The sequence below is a fragment of the Diadema setosum genome, chromosome 3 (genome assembly GCF_964275005.1).
Source record: "Diadema setosum chromosome 3, eeDiaSeto1, whole genome shotgun sequence".
In the NCBI taxonomy this organism is placed as follows: domain Eukaryota; kingdom Metazoa; phylum Echinodermata; class Echinoidea; order Diadematoida; family Diadematidae; genus Diadema; species Diadema setosum.
Window position 1 is genome coordinate 12,927,538 of NC_092687.1, and position 25,574 is coordinate 12,953,111.

Genomic DNA, 25,574 nt, shown 5'->3' on the forward strand with positions numbered 1-25,574 from the left:
AACCCTAAGTTCAGGCAGAAAGTTCTGTTAAACACTGGATTCAACTTTGAATGTAGTCTCCAGTCAAGGATGAGAGTTCCATCAAACACTGGGGTCAAATCGAAATGTAGTCTTCAGTCAAGGAAGTAGGAGAGAATGAAATTGAATGAAGTAGAAAGTTGGATAAATAATATTCCTTTTCTCTCTCTCTCTCTCTCTCATATCATTTTCATTATACCACAATAGGAAACAGGTGACTTCTTCCCTTGTCCAGAATATTCAGGATGAAGAGACCGCAGGGTATAAATTGCTATTTCTGAGACATTAGTAGTTCTTGAACACAGAATTTTGAATCACTGAATGGAATACAGTGGACTCCTGTTATAACAAAGACCTGAGGACTGGCAGTTTTCTTTTGTTATATCAAAATTTTGTTATGACCGAACAAATACTGTATATGCCAAATATTTCGCGAGGTTTTTATTTTCGCAAATTTCTCTCGTCATGTGCTATTAGCGAAATTAAAGACAAGCGAAAATATTGACTCTGATCACGATTTATCGATGAGACGTACGCGTGTACATTTCTCCCTTCAGTATACAACTCCACGATCGCAAATTTAACCACTCGTGAAATTGTCGGGAATTCCTGATTCGCGAAAATTTAGACTCCCAAAATATATGGCATATACAGTAAACAATAAGAACCACAGAGCTTCTACTCAAATAAAAAACATAGAGTAGATAATGTTACGGCCTGAATTCTTACTTCGTTGCTACCGGAATTTCGTTATAACTGTGTTCGTTATAACGGGAGTGCAGTGTGTTCTGTCTTCTGCAGGTGCTATTGATAACAGTATGGTGGATTCACTGCTTTGTGCAGTGTGAATGGGCCAACGAGATATCTGGATACGTCCTATAGAGACCAGTGGTTGAAAAGCCACAAAGCAAAAAATACTGATATTCATATTGTGTCAAAGGATATGATCTGTAGTCCAGCCGCTGCCTTAGTACTCCAGTCAGAATGAACTCAGCGTTGTGGACATCTGAAGAAAATACAAAGGCATAGAAATAAGAAGCACAGAATTAATACTGATTTTCAATTTTAATTCAATCACTTTATTTTCATCAGACAAAAAATACTATATATTAATACAAAGTATACCCAACACTGCACACTTGCACTGATCCAATGGTCCAGGACCAGTAAAACTCACTGTTGGACCAGTAACTTTTTCAGGAATGGACCAGTAAAAAGTGGAAAAACTGGACAGTTTCTGGTCTGACAGGCAAGTGAGACCAGTAGAAAAAAAAACAAAAAAACAAAACAAAAAAAAAAAAACAGCTTAGTGTGCAGCCCTGGTATACCTTTGCCAAATTGTATTTCTGAACTACACTTGTATTTGTGGTAAGTTCTAGTCACAAAGTATAATAAAACACACACACACACACACACACACACACGCACAAAAAAAAATGATGATAATATGCACATTTCAGTTTCTTTCAGGACAAACATGAATAAACTGATGAGAGTTTACAAGAAAATCTTGGGTGGAAAATGATTGATATGACTTTAAATCAGGTAAGTGTAGTTTCGCAATTAAACCTTTTTAATGTTCCCTATCAGGCACATAAGCTTAACATTAAATTCCTTTTTTTCTTGCCCTTCACACACTGACATCCTTCTAACTTAAAGAGTGTTAAAGGCCCCCTGAAGCCCTGTTTTAACAGACCTTACCCCAACATCATCCAGACAATGTCTGGAGAACAATACTCCTCCCCTTGGGGCAATAAAATTGCAGGATAGAGAGCGAGGGGCATCATGCTAACAGACCTTCTCGGGTAGATTTCCATAACAACCTCCCTGTTCATGCTCAAAAGGGGTGTGGTTACAAGCCATGAACATGACCGACGAGTGGTGTTTATTCTGTTTGGATTATTCTGCATGCATGCTGAGCGTATCAAAGGAATGTTACTGCGAGAGCGTTTTAACAGGTGGATTGACAGCCCCGGGGTAATGCCGGGGTAATTACCCCTACTAGCTCGTGTACAATTTGGGAAAAATTACCCCGACAACGTCTCAGCAACACTTTTTTGGGGGGTACAGTTTTAAAAGGTAGGCTAAAAAAAGATTTCAATGAAGTAGTTGAAGAGTTAACTCCACTCTTGTCGATTTGAGATGTTTGCAATTAAATCTGCTAAAACACAAACAAGTTGATAAAATAAACCTGTAAGATACCTTTCTATCATAACGTCAAGAATATTTCTTAATAGTGGAACAAGGGAGACAATAGTTGTAAAGCTCAAATTTGTTTATCTGATTATTGACTCATTTCACAATGTTTAGAAATGGCTCTTAACCCATTTTGCAATCAAACTCTTTCATTTGAAGAGAAGAGAAGGTATTATCACCATCACTATCTTCACCATTATCATCATCACCATAATCACCGTCATTATCATCTTCACCATTATCATCATCACCATTATCACCGTCATTATCATCATCACCATTATCACCGTCATTATCATCTTCACCATTATCACCGTCATTATCATCTTCACCATTATCATCATCACCATTATCACCGTCATTATCATCTTCACCATTATCACCGTCATTATCATCTTCACCATTATCACCGTCATTATCATCTTCACCATTATCATCATCACCATTATCACCGTCATTATCATCTTCACCATTATCATCATCACCATTATCATCATCATCATCATCACACCAACTCACCAATGTTGTGTGTGAAGAAGTCTCTGCAGAGAGGCATGTCGGACGGCGTGCTGATCACCACGAAGGCCCCTTTCCCCAGGGTGCTCTGGATGTGGCTAATCTTCCTCAGGGAGGGGCGGGAGGGGGCCAGCTTACCCCCCGCACACTCAACAATGTCCCGCATCATGTCCGCCCCCGGCTTGACGCCTGGCGTGATGTATATGGTTACATCCTGTCAAGGGGATAAAGAAGAGGAGTGAGAATGGAGTAGGGATAGGAGTGAAGTGGAAATATAGCGGAGAGTTTTGGGTGGGGATAGGAATGGCGTGGGGGTTGGAGTTGGAAATGAAGGGGGTAGGAAGATCACAGTTGAGTGACAGGAGAAGAAAGTAGTGTTAATCACATGCTTCTAAATATCTGTTTTGATGTAGGTTTTGGATTTATAGAATGCAATTCTTAATTTGGTGAAGTTGCGAGGCAAAAAATAATTTCTCAAAATCTCTTGCATACTCCCCTACAAGCAATTAAGTTACAAACCAATTAAATCAACATAAACGTTCTGACGGAAGGATTTCATGAATTTGACTAATTACGCAGTACCTGTTACGTTACAAAAGGATGGGAACTAGCACTGGAATTTCATTACTTTGAAAAACCAAATAAAACCAAGCAAGGACGGAATACCAAGTATATCTTACCTTCCGCAGTGGATTTAAAGTGGCAACATGAAAAACTACAAAAGTGAACTTTTGTATCTATTTCTGCCTCATTCTTTTTCCATTATGCCCTTGTTAAACTGATCTAGTAATTGTTGTGTAAGCTTAAATTGGTCAATATATTAGCAAAATACAGGAAGGGAGGTAATTTTGCACTGTCCTTGGCACATCTGCCCCCCAACCTATATGTGTAAGATGGGGTCTAGGGCAATTACCCCCTGGGCAATTCCCCAGACCCTTCACCTGACCCTAACCCTGATCCTTATCCTGAACCTAATCCTAACCCCAACTTAAACTTCTATGCTAAACTTAATTAATCGATCCCGTTTTGTTTATTCATCAAAAAGAGAAAGGTGTTAAACCCAGAGAAGTGGTTCCGCCTAACTTCCAAATTGATGAAATTCTGTCAATTAGAATAAAGTTGAAAAATGAGCAAAGAAAATGGGATTCCATCGGGATTGGAACCTGAGACCTCCAGATTGCTAGCCCAATGCTAGCGAATGAGTTATAGAAAGCCCTAGTTCAGTGTTCATTCCAGAAACCTGTCATTCTAAATGCTCGATTGGTCAGACGTGTTTGTGTGGAAGACACACACACACACTTAAACCTGGCATAAACCCAAAAGATAATTCAACTTGGGGATAAATGCGAGGGATCACCGTAGTGATGCAGCTTTTTGAGTATTGAACAAATGCAAACAGAAGGAAACTGAACAGAAAGGAAAACAATTTATTAGTGGAAAAACGAGCAAAGAGAATGGAATTCCATTTTTTACCACTTTGTTCGCTCATTTTACCACTAATAAATTATACTGACATCATTTATGGTCAGTTTTGTTTTGTTTGCGTTAATTAGAATGAAGATGAGTATTTTATTTACCTTGAAGAGTTTCTGTCTTCCAGCTCTGACGAGAGACTCTCGGAGTTGGAAGGAAAAGAGTGTCTCCATCTCTTGATCATTCAGCACAAAGTTATTCACATCTAGGAGGAAAGAGAGACATAGAAAATGTAGTTTCCTCATCACCTTGAACCTAAAATGTCACTTTAACACGATGAGGATGGGCTGAATATGCTAAAGCACACGTTTCCTACAGACACCTGCCTGGGTAAACTCACGACTCATCTGCAATGAATTAAAATACAAAGCAAAGTATAGTTTTGACTACAAGATATTAGCAAGCATTTTTCTTTTCAATTGAGACAGCAAAAATCACATGACCTAGATAAATGATGACATTTTATGTGACTGCTAGACGCTATACAAAGGCTAAAGACTACTTGACTGCACTGGCCACACCACTGATCTCTACAGGAGATGTCTGGATGTCTCATAGGTCAATCCCTATGAAGCCACCATGCCGCCATCTTACAAGGCACATTACATTGTACCATACCTTTGTGTGAGGAGCTCACGACATCACATGATCTTGGTGACAGTCGCTGCCGAAAAGTGTGCGCAAGTCCCCATAAAGTGTGCCTGGTAAGTTGGCAGCACAGTGGCTTCACTTTTTTGTGTAGCGTGCATAGGCCTATGTGATATCCAGAAAACCTCTTTATATAGAGATCAGTGGTTCTCAGTGACTCATGACCCTTGACCTACCCAGAAACCATCTGCTTTTGTAGCTCTCCTCTACCCACAAGGGAGTGACGATGTGCTTGCAGACCGAGACGCCCGCCAGGAATTTGACAGTCCGCATGATCTTGGAGGTGATGAGGTGCGTGCACTGCGTGATGCTATCCACGATGCGGCCTCCAAGCTTTTCTATCTTCTGCAAATTGGAAACACAGATAAATATTGGAAGATGGATTTCAATTTTCTATTTGCCATGCCAGAATTGACTGGCATCAATGGTTACGTTACATGGCTCTGGACTTTGAGAATGCACATTGGGAATGGTGGTACTTCGACTTTTGAAAACTGTCCTTCTGCAAATTGGCAACATCAACACTGAAAATACTACCAAAGACAGTTTTTCTCTAAAGTGCCAGACATGCAAATGTACACCGGCCTTCCTAAATTATGCCTTTTTTCAGCACCAAGCTTAAAAATCTTGTAGAAAACACTTTCTGTCACCAGGCTGTGGTAGCTGACCTGGAAGGGCGTTCAATGAGAGTTTAACCCGTTGAAGATGGACTGATTTTGGTACAACACATATTTCTCAAAGACACCTGCCCGAGTATACTCGGGACTCATCTTCAACAGGTTAATGGTTTTCAAAGATTTTTCAATATAATTTCACAGGGATTTCAGAGATTTTCCAATTAAATTTCAATGGGATAAAATCAATGGGTTTTCAAAAAAAAATTCACCAAAATTTTAATGGAATTTCAATGGGATACAAAGACTGTTCATCATAATTTCAAATGAATTTCAATGTAAGTTTCAATTCGATTTCACAGATTTCCAATAAATACATTGTAAAACTTTAAAATGAGATTTTCAAAGGTTTTTCAATGAATATTAACAAATTATCAATGGAATTTCCATGGGATTTCAGAAACTTTCCAATGAAATTCAACGGGATAACTCAATGGGGTGTGAAGATTTTTCAAAGAAATTTCAAAGGAATTTCAATGGAATTAGAAAACTTTTCAATACAATTTCAATAGAATTGCAATTATATTTCCACAGGGTTTAGGAGACATTCCAAAGAAATTTCAAAGGGATTTTTTTTTTCAAAGTAATTTCAATTAAATTTCAATGGCATCTCAAAGGGATATCAATTTTAATTATATTTTCAATGAGATTTTAATGCAATTTCCAAGCCGAGGTTTTTGAACATGTTCAGCTAACCTTGGAGAGATCAGTGATGCGGGCCACCTCGATGCCGGTGAACATGATGCGAGGAGCTTTGTCTGGCGCAATTCTTGGAGTACCGACATCCCAGTCATCATCCATCTGAATCATATTTCTATCATAGAAAATAGAAAAAAAAAAAAAACTTAAGAAAGTTAGATTCAGTTTTATTGTATGATTTCTGTCAATAAGTTCTGTAATATGGCAAAAAGCTCCCAATTAAAAGAAATGGAAATTGAGAAAAGTGGCATTTGCATTGATATTTATATTTTGCATTTGCATTTGCCTTAAATATTTTGCATTTGTATTTGCATTTTGCTCTAGAAGCCATAGAAATAGAATTTTGATGTTGGAAGTTTGCTTTTGGAGTTCGCTTGATGCTAATTAATTGTTAACATTCTTTAGCTTGTCACACTGTTCATATCACAGCGGCTAGAATCAATCTCACCTAGATACAATCTTCTGGAACAAAAACAAAAGAAAAAAAAAACAAAAATGGACAACTGCAGCACTAATTTCTTTATGGCAAAAAGGTGTATCTCTAGATACACTTCTTTGTGTTTTTTTGCTATTAGATTAAAACCTTAAAATGCAGACATGACTCTGGATAGCTCATGGTAGCCAAGAATCCATAGCTCTAATATATATCTTAGAGCTGGCTTAATAGAAATTTTCCATCTCAAAAGACATCTGAAGGATATTAAATAGTAAAATCCCCCATTTTACAGTCATCCAAGTGTCATAATACTGATATCACAATGCTCAAATAATCAGTATGTTCAAACATCCTATTGCTCTAAATCCTCTAGTGTATGCTCAAGTTCCTATTGTTTATTTTGTGAATAAAAGAAAAAGATATAGACTCTCAGCAAATTAGTCTAAATGATATGATACTATTGCTGAAACTTACATCTAAATGGTGAAACATAACTGCATTTTTTTAAATAAATATCGATTCAGCAAATCACAAAATCACTATGGTATGAATTATAAGATGTGACTTGAACGCAGACTGCCATCAAATCCCTGAATATTTTTTGAATTGTTTCTAATAAAATGAAAATAATGTAGGGTTAAATTTGAAATGTAAAGTAATTCTATAAGTAAAGATTTGCCGTAAATATTCCTCAGGGAATGACAAACAGCAAATAAATTAAAATAGTAACAACAACAACATCAGTCGTGCACTATCTCTTCAATTTCAGATATCTCATTTGTATGCACGAATATGGTCAGTGCAAACTCTTGTGCCTGTAAAATCTTTTTCTCTCCACAATAAATCTGTTTCTCCATCATTCTCTCTCCTTTATTTCAATCTTCATCTACCTGCCACAGGTTTCACCTTTTCTCTTTCAATCTCTCTGTTCTTTCCTTCTTTTGAATTATCTCTCCATAAATCTCCATTCTTTCTCTATCTATCTCCCTCCGTCTCGGCATGAGGCAAATCTCTCGTTTGAAGAAGCTACACCCCTGTAGACAATGCCAGTGTATATCTTGGCAATCAAGGACTTAAAAACCAAAGATATAAAACACCTGTTTCTTGACCCTGGCCTAATCTAAGCATCAGTCACCGCCACGGTGGGGGAGGGGGGGGGGGGGGCAGTCTCCGCGAGAGGCGGAGATTGTTTTGGCATGGGCAATGTAGCTCCATGGTGCGTGTGTGTGTCGACAAACTTCTACAAAGACAATCAGACAATCTCCGCGAGAGGCGGAGATTGTTTTGGCATGGGCAATGTAGCTCCATGGTGCGTGTGTGTGTCGACAAACTTCTACAATGCTCTCCTTATTCCTGTATTTTCGTTATTTATGGGTCAAATTTTTTCGTTCGAAATTCAAAATGGATGACTATAGAATTTCTCAATAGAATATAAAATCTAAAACTTTAGAAAGAATAGAGAAAATTGAGTGCACTTTGAATGGTCTGCCACAGGCAGATATCCTTATCATGCTCTTACGTAATATGACAGCTGTTGCGGTCATTAAACCCTGGCTTGGCCTCCAGGTTTGCCACGCCTGAGTAGAAAGTTATTTTGCAGTGGGCAAATACATCTACTTCCACTTCTCAAACGAGGAATCGTTAGGGGGGTATAGCACCCCATCAGCTTTGTTTGGCGATGGGGTCTCGCCTCAAACGGGGGTTTGACGGCATGGGGACTCTTCTCTCTCTCACCTGATTTTCTTGGCCGCACTGGCCGGAGACTGAGGGTCTCCTTTCCGCTTGCCGTTGGCCAGGTTGGCCGTCTTCTGGGCGATGCTGGTGATGTAGCTCTGTTGAAGAGACCAACAAAGAAAACCTAAGTAAAAACATCACTTTATTTCACTTGGGGAAAACTAGGCACATGAATAGTGATATTAGATTTGTGATTGTAATATTTGCATTTGTATTGTATTATTGGTTGATCTCATTGTGCAAGAGTTAAGATGAATAAGCCTGAGTTTTTGTTGTTTTATGTTTTGTTTCGTTTTTGTTTTTGTTTTTCATTACGATGTATCTTGTGCATGTTTTTAACGTATTCATGGTCCTTTGTGTACAATGTCTGCAATCCAGCCTACAGGCTGTGATGGATATTGCTCAATAAAACATCTTTTCAATTTCAATTTTTAATTTCAATTTCAAATCACTATCTTGTTTTTAAATACAATGTGTATATGGCAAATTTAATTATTGTCTTCATGTTTTCTGCACATCACTTTCTCATTTCCGTGTGGAAGAAAAAATGAATGTAAGCCACAATCAGGCTTCGTCAAATACAAGATTTAACCCTAAAAGGGCCGGGGGGGGGGGGGGGGGGGGGGGGGGGGCGGAATCCGCCCCCCCCTCGACGTTTCGCGCTATAATTCTGTAACGCGAGAAGGCCTCATCGCGAGGCTTCTTGACTTTCTTTGTTCAAGTCTCGCGCAACTTTTGAGACCAAATTTGCAACGTCCGCGCATACTTTTGCGAAGCCACGCCCATTTTTGTAACGGAATGTCGCCCCAAAACGGGCACAATTTTGTGATTTTGTGTACATTTCCTATGGAAAACAGTGCTCTGTCATGAAAGGCATAAAAACCTGATTATTTTTACAATTAATCACTTTCATTGATTAATTTTGTGCTAATTATGGTAGAAAAGTGGTCAGTGACAATTTCCAATGAAAAAACAAAGAAAAAACAAAAGTTGAAAAACAAAGAAATACATAAGAAATTCTGAAAACAATAGAATACATAAGAATTGAAATGAGTTTTGGAAGTTTTTGTGATGTACAATTGTTGAATATGCTAAAACAGATTTACAGATCAAAAATTAGACTCTCAGTGCTTTTAATTAAGCTAAAATATCACCTTGAGCTTAATTTGCATAATTAATTAATTAAAATTAGAAATTGATTGTTTCAAAAAATCTTATAACACAATCTTGTAGATTATGACGCGGGTCTCACGCATGCAAAATTTCATCGCGATCGCACCACCGATGGCCGAGATCTCAGGGGGGGGGCGGAATCCGCCCCCCCCCCCCCCCGGTCTGAGCATAGCCAAAAAAGCCCGGCCCCTTTAGGGTTAATGTTCATAGACAGTTTGCATTTAACCTATATTGCTAGCTGCAAGTTGTGATGAATGCCTTCTTTAACCACGGACCTCTGCTCTTTTTTCTTTTTCTTTTCTTTTATTTTGGCACATACAGTGTAAGGTCAAGTTTGCTATTAAGTACAGTCAGGTTCCATTCTATTCACTTTATAGCATTTTTATAGATTGACCACCAGGTTCGACATGAGTGTTTTTAATAGTCTATTGTGCATCCTACCTGGATATGATGCATAATTTCATTTTGCGATATATATATTTGATGTATTTCCACTGAGAAATATGGAAATAAAACTGAAATTGAAATTGAAATACTAAAATTGAAAAGGCTTCTTATGGTTTAACACCTGGGCCCCGTCTTATAAAGCCTTCAAATCAATCACAAGTCCCCAAATCAATCGCAACTTGCATTGCAGCACACATAAAACTTGTGATTGATTTCTATCACAAGTCTTTAAAAGACAGGCCCCTGATGATTGTGAAACCATGGCTTTCAATGATATAGTGTGGAGATAATATGGATTGAAATGCAACAGAATAGTCTTCAAAATCATTTGTTCATATTCAAAAAGAGCCTGAAAGAGTAAGACACAGATTCAATCGGAAGTCTGTTACACTAGATATAAGATCAAACCACAATAAAACAACCTGATCCAGGTAAACATACACATTTCTCGTTGTGTAGTTTCATGGTGCATGCCTTTCTTGTGACAGCATCTACTTTTAGCAATTGATGAGTTAGCACAAATACGTCTTATTCAGTATAAACTGGAATTCAGGGGCATTTTAGATCAATGACTAGGGATAACCCCTGCGGACTCGTATCTGCCTTTTGTCAATGCTTTGTTTCATTAAATCATGACGACAAGCCTTTAGGTAATAACATTTCATGTGAACTTACCCTTCGGATGGACTGTGATATTTTTAGAGGAATGGTCCACGGTTCTGTAAAATAGAAAGTACAAAGCAATACAGTGAAGGAAAATCCCTAACTATTAAATTTACTTGATAAACAGGTCACCTGCATTCAGATATCCCTTTCTTTATGATTTCAAATTAAATACATGTACAAATCTATAGTCTGGACAGTCCCACATATCAAGAACAAAGTTGGCAGAGATAGACACAACTGTGGTTTAACCCTTTCTATGTGTACATCACTTTGTGTCTTCCCTGCAAATCAACACTCAAAGTACACAGAGTTCAATATGTCCTCTTGGTGATAGTGCACACATGATTAGTCCCACCCACGGGTGTAATTTTATGCACTCTATCCTAGCATTGCTGGGTGGGTACAGGTAAAGTTCAAACTCATTCACTGTACATCACACCAGTTCACATCCCGAAACTTTGCAAGAAAAAGTATGGATGCCTTTCATTTGAATACCCCTAACACTTTCTCTTGTGTTGATGGTTCACGGACCATCACATGGACACAATTGACCTCTCTTGGGTGAATGTGAGATTTCCATCAATATATGAAGACTTTGTTTGCAAAAACCGATAAGTCCATATTTGTCAAATGGAGATATTTGTGATTAAATGTCAAGAAAAATAAAGAGAATACGAAGAAAATTTTTGCTTCTTTTGACCGTAACTTCAAAAATGTACCTTTATATGTAGTGACCAATATATCATAATAAAAGGTATTATTTTGTACTTTATGACAGAGACCGTACTTCAAAATCTTCAAAAATGGACTTATCGGTTTTTGCAAACAAACTCTTCATATTCTTATTTTCTTCACCTATTCTCTTTGGCCACTTATCTCATTTCCCTTGCTTCAACATAATTATTTTTTCCTCTTTTTAAATTAAAAAAAAAAATCAATTTCAATCTAATTCGCTTCAAATTTCACATCCAATATCACATAGATTCTTGGACTTACATTAGGGCCTAATTACCTAAAAAAAAAAAGAAGAGAAAAATCAATGAGATTAACGAGATATGTACATACATTTGTATGGTGAAAAGAAAAAAGAAAACAAGTGCATATCATACAAATGTACATTACGCTATTTAAACCAAATAAGTGTGTTGAGTGGCCCACTTCAAGGATATGGACCTCTCAATGAATTTGAAGTTCAAAAGACAAAAGTTTTAACAAACAATGGGAGCAAACGAAAGCAACTTGAAACCCACCCAAACACACACACAAAAACGTACACAAACAACAAGGAAAGAAAGACGTAGACTGACGAAACAGCAAGAGACGTAGGGATGGGGCCATTGGAGAGAGAGAAGTTAGGACTGCTTGAAGGTAAAGGCTTGCCATTGGGAGCAATAATTTAAAATATGTCCAAGTTATCACATTTGATGCATATGTGTAGATCACTTGTATCAAAAAAAAAAAAAAAAAAAATTGTATCATATAAACATTTCCTAGTAAAACCTAAGGACATATGGCTAGTTTTCTTTACAATAAACCATACTGCCCTACTTTGGCAAAAGGAAGCAAGTGACAAAAGTGACATTTCTCGTAAAAGAGCAAAATGTGTCTGTCATTTACACTGACGTCAATGGACTATCATGATGTCTTATCTAACATATCTCTTAGTAGGATGAGTGTTTCTGCATGAAATTTGGCCTGGAAGAAGAGCTCATTATGTGAATTATGAAAACATCAATAACTCAAATTCAGATGGTATGTCACTTGCTTCCTGTTGCCAAAGTAGGGCAGCATAGCTGTAGATGGTTTAGTCTAGAAACAATATTTCATTAAATCTCTTTTTCACATTTTGAATATTTTACCATATTTTAAAATGATTATAATTATCAAATTTTTTCCATCTGTTGTTTCTATCCCTGACTTACATTCTAGAACTATTTTGAAGCACTACAGCTGGGTTTTGTTTCATCTGCAAATGGTATACAAATAATGAATGTTTATGAGTGCAGTGGACAGAATATTTCAGGAGGTGAAAGATGAAATGATCCATTCAACGAGGCGCAGCCAAGTTGAATAGCTCAAACATTTCATCTTTCACCGAATGAAATATTCTGTCCATTGCACGAATGAAAAACATTCATTATTTGTTTTACATAATGCCTAAAATAGATCCCTGTCATTTGATGTTTTATTAACTTAGAAACAAGAGATCGCGAGAGTGCTCACTGAGCGCTTTACGCTAGCGCGCTGTCACACACACACACTGCAAACGCAAGCGCGTTTAACACATGCAGTGTGCCAAGCTCTCAGGGAGTGTGCAATGGGGCAAATCGTATGGATCCAAAATTGCATGGTAAATTGAACCACAATTGCACGGACAGTGACGTCATAGTGAAATGGGCCGAATGATCAGTGTCAAACAACCAATCAAATGACAAGGATCAATATAATAAATAATGCCCTCGAGGTGAAAAGGAGGCAGGGGTCTTTAGCACATACAAAGTAACAGAGAGAAAATACCCATTTTCAAGGACACATATGTGTACATGTACCAATGCATACACTTACCCATAAGTTTGGTTGGCCTGAGATGTTCTAGCTTGAACGGGTCGTCCACGTCGAAGATCTGGTACCGGGGCATGACGAAGTTGTGCAGGGCATCAAAGTTTCCAAGGATGACCTCACTGAGCCACTGGACGTTAGTGACCGGTGTCCGCCACTCTTGGGCCTTCTCATACTTAGCTCCTTCGAGTCTGAGACGTATAGAGGAGGGTGGGGGGGATTGGAAAAGAATGGGTATTCATATCTTTATCCACTGGTATAGCATGATGATAAAGCTTTCAAAGTGCCTAATGCACTTCAAACTATTCCAAGTACAGTATGCTCCATCATTCAACATTAAATTTGTAAATGGGTCTATGAGAAATAGTGATGTGGCTTATAAAGATAAAAAAATTATCATATCACTACTTACAATGAGAGAATAATTCTCATAAATATGATGATCATGCGGTATCCTGTTTCAAAATGACCCGCAACTTGTACCGAGCTGAAAGTAAATGAGTGAATGAATGAATGAATGAATGCCTAGCGGCACAACTGCCGCAGCCATGAAACTTGAACCACGGATCTTATAATTAACAGTCCATGCTCTTATCCACAGAACCAAAGCAGCTCCTTACTGTACGTATGGGGCAATAATTGTGGTTACCATGGCAATAAGTTACATTCTCAAAGCTGATTGGTGGCTTTCTCACTGCCACCATAAAAAAATGCAGTTAGTGTGAAGTACTGCGTGTGCCATCCTCTATCATGGAAATAGAGGGAGAAAGGGAGAGAGCATTGTAAAAGTATAGAAGGTCAAATCCTTCTTGAACTTTGACCTCTGACCTTTTGCAGATGAGGAGAGTGTTACCCCGGCTGAAGAATCCGGTGTACTTGGCTCCCGTCATTTCGATCATCGTCTTCACGTCGTTACGCTCCCCGCCCTCAAAGCCAGTCACCGCGATAATCTGTGGGATGCAATTTTATTACAGGACACTCCTGTTACAACAAAGTTCTTAGAACTGGCTGCGGTTTGTTTTCCTTCCATCAAAATTTCATTATAACTGAACAGTAAAGTATATACAGAAATCTAGGAACTGCATTTCTACTTCATTGTGACAAGATATTAGTTACAACTATTAAGCCATGTTCGTTTTTAATAACTATATTAAAAAGACATCAAGTCTGCCAACATTCCTACATCCAAATCACAGAGAATCCACAAAGTAATCAGGGAGATATCTGAGTGTTACATGCATTTCAATGGGCAAAAATAATTCCTAAATCAGGGAGATTTTAACATTTTCTTATTCAGACATAAACAGATCTTGACATTTTCAGGGAGACTCCTGCAGAATCAGGGAGACTTGGCAGCTCTGAGACATGCTAGTATGAGGAGACTGTGTATTGTGAAGGTTGGTTCGACTCGGATATAGTTGGGAATGCTACAGCTTTACATGCAGCACATACGAAGATGAAAAATGTTAACTGGAGTTGAAGGTTACCAGCAATATTGTTGGCTGTGGTGCACATACTGTATTCACTGATGAGGCAAATCTGCACTGGTTGCGGTTTTTAAATGTACCCTTGTTGGGAGCAAATGAAGATCTGTTCAGTCGGGCAAACCATCCCATTACACAGTATCCTAACACTACGGTCTCTCTACTAAAACAGCAGAGGCATATCATATCCCTCCATTTTTCTCTGGAGGCATTAGACTATGATTAAATACAATGAATAATTATTTTCCTTTTAAAGGGATAGTACAGTATTGGTGGAGATGAGAATTGGGATTTTAACTTTTTGCGAGATACCAAGGAAACACTTATGATATAGTACAGAGCATACCATTTTAAGAGGAATTCAAAGTTTATGTGATGAAAATCGGGTTTGAAATGACTTAATCATCCAAAAACAAAGTAAAACAAAGCGATCGTAATAAAGTGTGGGTCCCACACTTTATTAGAATCATTCTTTTTTGGATATCTCAGTCATTTCAAAACCAATTTTCATCCAATAAACATTGAATTCCTCATATACTATAGAATTACATACTCTTTCATATTTTCATAAGAGGTTTCTCATTATCTCACCAAAAACCGTTAGAAACCAGAAATTAGGCCTCAACCAAAACTATACGATCCCTTTAACCCGTTGAGGACAGGCTAATTCTGCTAACAACACGCATTTCTCACAGACATCTGCCCGAGTATACTCGGGACTCGTCCTCAACGGGTGAAGATGTAAATCATATATTTTCATGCCTTTGCGCTTCATCTTTTCAAGAGGGCAAAATGTTTTGGCTTACATATTACCATTTTATTGTTAATAATGAAATCATTCCAATTCTGTCAGTGTGCATATTCTCTCTGTAATGATATTGGATCTTGTACAAATGCTTTGGAATGGCAATAATCATTATCATCACTTTTCAAACAAATAAAAGGGTTACTTGAGTAGCAACATTTCGCAGAGATACAAGAGCAAATTTGAGGGCTAATTTATGAGAACAGATATGGTTCATAAAACTTAACATACAGCTGTAATCTTTGATCTGGAAGATGCAATATATAGAAAAAATGTACATTATATCTCTTCATCTTGACTTTCAATATTTCACATTCTATCCCTGTAATTCTCAATCATTTCCCACTTGCAATATTGACATACAAGTTGTGACTCTCAACAGGATATGCTTGGGAATTACAAGGTATATATGAAGGGGTCGGTGCAATATAGTGCTAACCCACACTTTTGTGAAAATTGAGGTACATGCATTTTCCTAATCCTTATCCTTCACTCTAACCTCTGTGAAAATATCATATTTGAATTCAACCTATAAGATGGTAAAAAATGCATGCATTCATGTTTTATTAAAGTACAATGTATGGACTTCTCAAACATTCAACAGCGATTATCTCAAAATGACTATTGTGTGGGTTAGCACTATATTGCACCGACCCCTTCATATTGACAACAGGTAGGACCGAACACGCCTACGCCGTCCTCACCTGCTCTTTACACAGTGGTGGCTGGAGTGGGTACGACGGGGCGGGGAAGTGCAGCGCCCTCCACGGTGGAAGCATGGCCTTCTTCTTGAGGCAGTCATTGAGCCAGCTCGCCGTCACGCAGCGCTTGCCGTCTTTCATCGCCTGACATGAACAGAGAAAACATTTTCACGTTTCTTCAGCGTTTCTGTGAGAAGCAGTTTCCTAAAAACACCTTTCAAGCACCACTGTGCACAAAAGCAATCATCTTAATAATTTTCTCAAGTACTGTAAAAGTGGATACTTTCACGCGACTAATTTTTCGCGCTCGGCCGGGTAAGAAGAGTTTGGCGTGTTTTTAATTCCGCGGAATCAAGACACCAACTGCTGAAACATATGGCAAGCAAAAATTTTTGCGTGCCTTTATTTTCGCGCTAGTTTCTGGCTGAGCGAAATGCGCAAAATTTCAACACCGCGAAAATTTCCACTTTTACAGTATCCTTTTCTACCTATGCCATGTACATGTTACATCAGACAAGACACCCAGTGGGTCTAGTGCTCACCTATGTATCACAAGTTCACCTTCATGCATTCTCGTTGACAATTATCTATTAACCCGTTGAGGACGGACTGACTTTGCTACAACACGCATTTCCCATAGACACTTGCCCGAGTATATTCGGGATTCGATCTCAATGGGTTATTAAAGAAGTGCACAGCAACTGGAGGGACCTGTGTCTGTATGTCTCTTCTAGTATCACACAGGCAATAATACCTGCCAAACGTATAGAAAATCTGACCATACTTTTGTTTTTTTTCCCCTAAAACAGGGCTCGACACTAATGGTGGCCCGGTGGCCCGGGGCCACCAAAATTGAAAGTCGGGCCACCAAATTTCCCAAAAGGGCAAATTTGGTGGCCCGCCTCGGGCCACCAAAATGTTTTGAAAAGTATGTCAATTAATTCGTAACTTTTTGCGCCGGAAATTAGCAGTTATATTTGTTTAAAGGATGGATGAAAAGGACTGAATGAGTGCCTGAGAGTGAGTGTTGCGAGTTTGTTGAGGTTTATTTATGAGTAGATGTATGTCCAACTTTCAATTCTTACTATGACCGGATAAAACTTAGATATTTGACTCATTAAAAAAAAAAACACAGGACTTTTAATGTTTTTTTTATTGTTTTTTTTTTTTTTCGGGGCCACCACATTTTTCTCTCGGGCCACCAAAAATTTGAAATTGAGGATTTTGGTGGTCCCATCGGGCCACCAAACAAAAAAGTTAGTGTCGAGCCCTGCCTAAAACATGATCAAAATGTTAAATCTGGCCCCAAATTTGGTTCTAACTCTTTGGATGCTTTGACTGTGGATTGTCACAGGAACCACACAGCCTTGTACCCACTACCCCAAAGTTCCTTACACAGAAAGGGTTAGACTAGCCCCATCCCCTCCCCCCCCCCCCTCCTTCCCCTCATTCATATTAAAAAGAAAATCACTGTAAAAATGTGATGCTCCTAGAAAAGAGGATATTTTTCACAGTTACCAATTTAAATGGAATCCCATTTTCTTTGCTCATTTTTCCACTAGTGAACAATTTTCTTACATACATAACAGTACAGAAAGCGAAAAACGGGCAGAGCTTACCAGCCGGAAAATGTCCGTCCTCTGCGTGTCGCACAAGACGTGCGTTATCCTGTCCGAATAACACTCGTCCACAATTCCACCGTGTTCGACGATCACCTGCAAAAGGGGACACACGGAGGCAGATGCTCAATAACAAGCCAATTCAAACCATCACTTCCCAGATAACACTTTCTGATGTGCGGTCTGCAGGTCTACAGGGTATCCTCTTTTATCACAATTCATTGTACATTGTATTCTTTATTAGGTAATTCATGACTGATCATGGATCACCCTTTTTATCTGTACAAATGCTTAAATTCCTTTGCCTTTTTCATTTCTCCTCATATTGTGTGCAGAGGTTTACTCATTTTTTTTTTTTTTCCATTGTCAACTTCAAACTTAAGTCATCTGTGTATCATGTCCTAAGGATGATCAATCTAGTGTATCAATGTGATCAGTCAACAGTGACATCAGTATGACATCATTATCTGAAATGACGTTCTAAACTATGTCTCCTTTTATGGAATTCATTTGTCATATAATCAAAGTCAAGGACTATGCATGTATTCCATCAAATTCATCTGTACAAGGTAAATGCACACTCATAAATATAAAACTATATTTTTATCTCCAAATTTCCTGCAGAGGATTCAACAAAGGAGAACATTAGTGAGAGCTTTTGCTGGGTTGACACCATCATGATTATCATCGTCATCACCATGGCAATGACCCATACCTTCCTCCACGTGTCGATGTAGTCCACTCCCACGAGTTGGGTGTACTCGATAATGAGGAAGATGCACCCTAACAAACAGGAATCTGGTGTCACTGTAACAATATATCAAAGACAAAGTCATTCATGTTAGGATTGGTAGTTTGGATCAAGGTTTCATGGACTTAACCCATTCCTTCCGCAATTCTCTGAGAATCTTCCTCAATTCTTCAAGAACCTTCAAGGTCCCAAAATGAGATTCTTTTTGCTCATTGTTAAAGGGAAGATAAACCCCAAGAACAATGTGGATTAAGTGAAAGCAGCAACATTAGTAGAACACATCAGTGAAAGTTTGAAGAAAATCGGACAATCGATGCAAAAGTTATGAATTTTTAAAGTTTTGGTGTTGGAACCGCTGGATGAGGAGACTACTAGAGGTTATGACGTATGAGTGGACTACAATATCAAGAAAATATAAAGAAAATACTACAAAAATCAATTTTTCATGAAAATTACAAATTCCATCAACTTGATATTGACATATGTTAAGGGTAGCAATTATTCCCCCTGCTTTCTGAAAGCGGTTGGTCCACTGCTCTTTCATAATTCTAGAAAAGTGAATTTTTGTTGAATATCCTTTATATTTTCTTTGTATTGTTGTCCACTCATACGTCATATCCTCTAGTAGTCTCCTCATCCAGCGGTTCCAACACCAAAACTTTAAAAATTCATAACTTTTGCATCGATTGTCCGATTTTCCTCAAACTTTCACTGATGTGTTCTACTAATGTTGCTGCTTTCACTCAATCCACATTGCTCTTTGGGTTTACCTTCCCTTTAAAGAATAAAAAGGTTGGTAACCCTCCTGTGTGAAAGCAGTCAAGCAGTACCTGTATCTCCTCTTCGCGGTCAACTGTGTGTGCCATTGAACGATGCAAAATTATCAATGGGACGTGAGATTATGAACAGAGTGTGCGTTGATAGGCTCCCAAACTCGTTAGTCGAACATTTTAAAGGCATAAATGGGGTAAATGAAAAGTCAAAATATGAGCTCAGACTTGATTGATACATAGGCTTTCCTACAAGTTTTACAGCAAATCAGCACACTTCTATGTTGAATACAAAGGGAAATGAGACAAAAAAAAATGCACATGGTTTTGATAGAAAAAGGGAACTGATATTGATAGAAGAAACTCTACTCTTTTGATCTAAGTCATTTTTCTGGTCAGCATAACAGAAATACACGTTAATTTAGGCCATGAATGCAAACACTCTTGTCTACATATTGGGAACCTGGCATACCTGGTGTATTCCATAAGGAATGGGTTAAGGGGTATTGCCAGGGGTGGACTTTGTTTCTGCTACATGACAGATATGCAACTCATAAACATACAAGTTCTATTTTCTTCTCCAAATTTCCTACAGACTCCACAAAAGGACAACATTGAGGACTTTTGCTGAGTTGATGCTGTCATGGATGTCAAGGGCATTGCAGTATTATGAAGGTTAAAGAAAGGCCTATTCTCTTTGCAGTTACTATCAACAAAATAAAATAACTTGTGGTCACATCGTTTACGATGAAGCTTGGCATGAGAAAGTATAAAATAAATTGAATTGAATTGAATTGAATTAAGATTGGAATTTGCGACAAGATGAGATATTATCTACCACCAGCGGAAGCATCATGGCCACAGTAGTGAATCTCTGGAAGTGGCTGGAGCCCACCGTAGATGTCCAATCTGCCCTTGTGACCCCCTGGTCTACCGCCGACTGAGTTTAGCACCTGTAGTAAAGGAAACGGGGGGGGGGGGGGGGGGGCAGAAAAGTTCTTGAAAACTGGATTGTCCAAATTTCTCACTTCAATTTCACAGCAAAAAAAAAATTACCATATTATTTCGAGAATGTTTCACAGAAATTGCAGATTGCAAAAGGCCATACTAATATTAAAGGGTAATTATCAATTATTGTAAATTTATATTGTCAAGTTTCTGTGGTAATATTCTCTACTGTGTACAGCAATGAAATTGAAATAAAAGGGAAAGACAAGCTGCTTGTTAGGCTTTGTCTTCAGCTACTGTTAGGTCAGTTGCGTAAAGGAGGCAAAAGTAACAAACCTGGGATATGCTTCTCTTGTCTGTAGGTGTTCCAGTCATGGAAGGGAGAAACTCCGCCTTGTTGGTGATGTTGCGTAGCAGACGATTCTTTGTGCTGGCTTCGGCAGCCGGGGGCATGCTGGGGGGTGCAGGCTGGCCGGGCGTCGTTCCCGTTCCGTGCTTGTGTTTCTTCTTATCCTTCTTCTTCTTCTCCTTCTTGTGCTTCTTCTTCTTCTTCTTCTCTTTCTTGTGCTTCTTCTCCTTGGCCTTGTGCGACGGCGTAGGGGTGCTGAGGCCAGCACTAGATGTCGTGCCGCCGAACGTCTCGCTAAAGCTGCCCGCCGATTGGCTGAACGTCGAGGAGGTGGCCGTGTTGCTTGATGGCGGGGCATCGCGGGCTGGCTCCGGGAGTGCAGATATGTCCGGCAGGGGCATCAGATCATCCGCCCATGGAAGCTTGAGTTTTGGTCGCACTCCTTTCTCCTTCTTGTCCTTCGCGGCTTGCTCTGTCGCCGAAAACAACTCCCCCTCCTCTTCCACTGCCACTTCTTTCATCTCAAAGTCCATGTTGGGGGCGCTATCAACGACCATCTTGTCGATGATATAACGCGGATGGTATGGCCGCTCCTCCTCCATCCGCTTTGCTTGAATGGATTCCAGGATCCACTCCGGGCTGACGATCTTGATTTCGTTGTCATGCTGTGCAGCACACTCATATTTTGCCTGGAGGAAATAAGATCAGCAAATTTGAAGCCTTTTGAATCAAAGGTCCTCTGCAATGCTAAAGCATGTTGACTAGTGTTGCTTCATGATACCCTCAACATCAACTATGGAGCAAGGCTCAACAAATGCGATATGTCGACATTTGATCTGACATTACTATCTGCAGCACCAAGGAAATATTTATTTTTGGTGGTAGTATGATTATCAGGGACATCACTACTTGGCTTCTTCTTGTGGGGGCAATGTGGCATAGTGGATAGGACTCCTAACTCCCAATCGGAGGACCCGAGTTCACATTCCGCCCAGTGCTTACTTCTTTGGACAAGATGTTTTTACCCACCACGTCCCTCTTTACCCAGATGTATAAATGGGTACCTGGCAACACTAGGGTAATAATAATGACAGGGCCCTCTCATAGAGCAGCTTGGCAACACAGAAGAAGCTACATTGTACCCTGGATAGAAGATCTTATTGTTATGATTTTACAGTAAACATTTCCTATTAAAGTCAAATCTATTTGGACTGAGGAAATAACTTCGACTTCAAGAAAATTCGACTTAATAGGGTTTAAAATCAATATAGTATAGAGAAGAGGACTTGAAAAGACCTTCGACTTTGCAATAGGCAATTGACTTATGTGAGGTTGACTTGTGCAGGGTTGACTCTATATACGCAAGTGTAACACCCCTTTGTTGTTTTGCTTTTTGCATTGTAAGTAAAAATCAAACAATGGGATGGCAGGTACTTCCCATTCCATGTGTGACTCTTACATTGCTTTCTTCCTCACTTGGTAGAGATGTGTGGAAACTAATTGTCAAGGAACAAAGGCAACTCAACCCCCCCCCCCCTCCCCCCGAAAAAAAAGAAAAAAAAAAAGAAAGAAAGAAATGAGGCACATCAAAGGCAAAACAGAAATCGTTTGCATAGCTCACCCCTTCACACTTGGCCGTTACTAGATGGGTGCACTCCTTGCTCAGGTTCGCCCGGCACGTTCCCCCAAAGAAAGTCACCATGGCCCACAAGGCATTGCGGTCAGAAGCTTGGAGCTGGGAGAAGAAGGCAAAACATGGATACTTACAGAGAACTGAGATAATTGTATCATCAAGTATACATCATTCAATACAACACTCTGGGACATCATGTACGGACAACAACATGAAGAAAGAGAGAAAATTCAACATTATATCTTCACCTTGCAAGCATAATGAAAGACCATTTGACTTTATGCAAATGACGCTAAACTCACCTGTGAAAAGCAGGCCACCACCTTGCTGAAGAGACGACTTGATTCTGGAGCGAAGGCCTTCCCGGGAAGGAGGACTTTACAGTGGATGGACATAGACACCCATTGTGGCTGGAATATCAGGATTGTAAAATGTTGTTTAGAAAAGAAACTCTAGTACCATATCATATACGAGATGAATATAACAACAACAATGATAATAACAAAGATATCAATAACACTACAGGTGTCCCATGATTCATTTTGACTATTGCATAAGCTCTTATTTTTGGGAGGATTTACTTTTTCATGAATTCTATGAATCACAGTTGGATTGTGAATTAACAACACGCAAAAATGTCTCATTGCTCTTGGATGATGGTGCATTTATGTTAGCGTCGGCATCAAGTCGAGAAAACAACATCTCACAAAAAGCAAAAGGTATAATAATGATAATAATAATAATAATAATATCAATAAAAAACAATTATAAATATAACTCTAATTTCTCCTCAAATTAACTTACTGTGAATCCACTTTCTGGTGCATTTCATAATGTTCGCCTTGATTATCAGTACACTCATCTATGTACTTTTTAAGAAAAAAATGGAGAAATAGAAGGATAATGATGAATAACAAATAAGCCTGTGTGCATTGCTGGTACACATCACCAAATTTAGTTAGACTGGATCTCTTTCTCAAGGGGATATGTTTTGAGATTTTCTAAGAGAGTTTTTGAGCACCCCCCTCCCAACAACCCACCCCTCCACCCCCCCCCCCCCCATAACACACTACTCACCGAGATGACCGGAACTTCAAAGAGATCTCTGGCCTCGCTGACCTCTGGGTGGTCTTCATCCTGGGTGATGACATGAGTGACCCGGTCTGTCAGGTAGGACTCCTCCCTGGCTCCGCCCTTTTCAAGCAGCTCAGTTATCTGGAGATGGAGAGACAATTTGATTGAAGCACAAAGGATGATAAAGACAAATGAAATAAGCATGAAGAATGATTAATTTCACCAAACTCAGGACAGTGCCAGAACATATTTCTTAATACAATGTGCATGACTCACACTTTGCTGTTCCCTTGTCTGAATACTGCATGTATGATAAATGGGTCTGTGTGTATCTGTTTGGCATTACGGGTTTAACGTTAAGTCAATAGTAGTACAGTAGTACTAGTGCGTAACGCGTAGTATGACCCTGCAGTGAAGCACATTATAATGCACATTATAATGGAGTTCGACCCTAACGTTAAAGAGGAATGGACAACCATGTCAGGTAATTTTCTCTACTGTTCTACACTAATAGCTTAGTTATACCGTACACAACCTATCCAGTTTCCAAAAAGGCATTGTTTACACACCACATTAAACTATCCCCCGTTGAAAGCTGTGAAAAGATAGCTGGGCCGCTGATTGGCTGATCACCCGGCCGTCCGCTTCCCTGCACAGCGCAGTGTGCGAGATGCACTATTCCATGGATTGGTGTGGTGTACACAATGCGTTGCACTCAACAAGCGTGCTTGCCTTCGTGTTACGTAGCAGTTATGGCGGCGACCTCGCTGAAGAGCTCCCGTCAGTACACAACGCTACACAAACCATACAATTTGGGGACCAATTTGCATTGTGGTGTTGAGCTTCTTATGCGTGTCGCTCCACACCCGTACATGTCGCTACCATACATATTGCACGTATTGATACACACACACCAACGGACACATCGAACAACTTCACAAATTCACACCTTAAAATCATGTAAAAATATGACTTATCAAATCTCAAACACAACAATAGCTTTGCTGAATATGGTTACACCGAAGGAGGAAAATAGTGACAGGAAGTGCTCCAGAGCGAGCGCGTGTGCGTTGAAAGTGTCGAACAAACCTTGGCGTCTGCTACACAATAACCGTGGTATGGAGCTCAATGCTCGTCGCCCGACCAGACGCCAGCCGCCGCCAAGCCCAGTACAGTTTATAGCTGTATACTAGTAACCGTGCGTGCGCTGCTTGAGCAGTGAGTGTAGCAGCACGGTCGACAGCGCGACCTTTTGAAAGGGCATTCACATCACGTGACCACCCGATATCTAAACTTGGCCTGGCGTGAAAGATTGTGTACCGTGTGAACATGCTGGATATGATGATCAATTTTGGTAAGTTTCATTACGTACATTTGAATACTGGTAGCATCAGATGTAGAGTAAATATTGAAAAGTATACTCGATGAGTTTGAGGTGACAAAAATGATCATAAGTACATTGACCATTGTATCAAAAGTCAAAGCTATCGTGATACGATTACGTCGCTCTCCTAGTGTTTGGTGGTCGCGCTCGTACAGCCCTGTCGCGACGTACCATGTACAGCGACTGGGCTGTGTATAGTTGGTTTATAAACAATAAAGTCAGATTAAGACTCAGAGGTCTAAATTTACACAGGATCACCAATCACAGATGTGGACTCTGAAATAGGAGGAAAATCCAGTTCTTCCTTTTGGTGTACAGCTCGTAGATTAAATTGTAATAGCTAGACTCGAGGAAATTTCTACTTAAGTTTAAATATTACATGAAGATGGGGTTCTACACAATTTACTGGAAGTCAACGTCTCACCCCTTCTGAAGTTCCAGTCATATGTGTACTAACACGAAATACAACATATGGGACTGCCCAGTCTTACCTCATCGGGAACTGTGCCAATTGGATAGTAATTGACCTCCCTGAAGAACCCCTCTGGAACATCTGGTTTTCCATCCTTCTCCTCTTGCTCTTCCATCGTTCTGAAAACGCTTATAATCCTTCAGAACTCACATTTTCAAAGATATTCCACTCCTCACACTAATCTGTTCGCGCGTCTTGACGGCGAATGACGCTACGGTACCAAAGGTTGAAGTTCATCCGGAAGTGCCTCATCGCTGCGCCACCATTCAATCTGTACAGAATAGAAATGATCCCCACAGAAATACTAGGCCCTAGGTCCGACTGATAATGAAAGTTCAAAGTTTC

The 25,574-nt window shown here is 39.4% G+C and overlaps 1 protein-coding gene across 1 annotated transcript; it reads right to left on the minus strand.

The window, feature by feature from the left end:
- Positions 1-845: 845 nt before the first annotated feature.
- On the minus strand, positions 846-25,344 carry LOC140246555 (PAX-interacting protein 1-like). Its single transcript, XM_072325897.1, has 18 exons — positions 25,249-25,344; positions 23,377-23,514; positions 22,602-22,709; positions 22,288-22,401; positions 20,654-21,355; positions 20,208-20,322; positions 18,564-18,655; positions 17,849-17,944; positions 16,233-16,373; positions 14,068-14,189; positions 13,246-13,430; positions 10,690-10,733; positions 8,395-8,492; positions 6,222-6,339; positions 5,028-5,196; positions 4,308-4,408; positions 2,734-2,944; positions 846-1,024 (listed from the first exon to the last, which is right to left on the minus strand). Exons 1-18 carry the CDS (start codon positions 25,342-25,344, stop codon positions 846-848), a joined length of 2,829 nt encoding a protein of 942 aa, XP_072181998.1.
- Positions 25,345-25,574: the final 230 nt, after the last annotated feature.

Coding starts and splice junctions, on each gene's coding strand:
- LOC140246555 (XM_072325897.1), bottom strand. CDS start 25,344: ATGGAAGAGCAAGAGGAGAAGGATGGAAAACCAGATGTTCCAGAGGGG. Junction 21,356..22,287: donor TAACGGCCAAGTGTGAAGGG/GTGAGCTATGCA, acceptor TATTTCCTCCAG/GCAAAATATGAGTGTGCTGC. Junction 10,734..13,245: donor CAGGCCAACCAAACTTATGG/GTAAGTGTATGC, acceptor TCTATTTTACAG/AACCGTGGACCATTCCTCTA.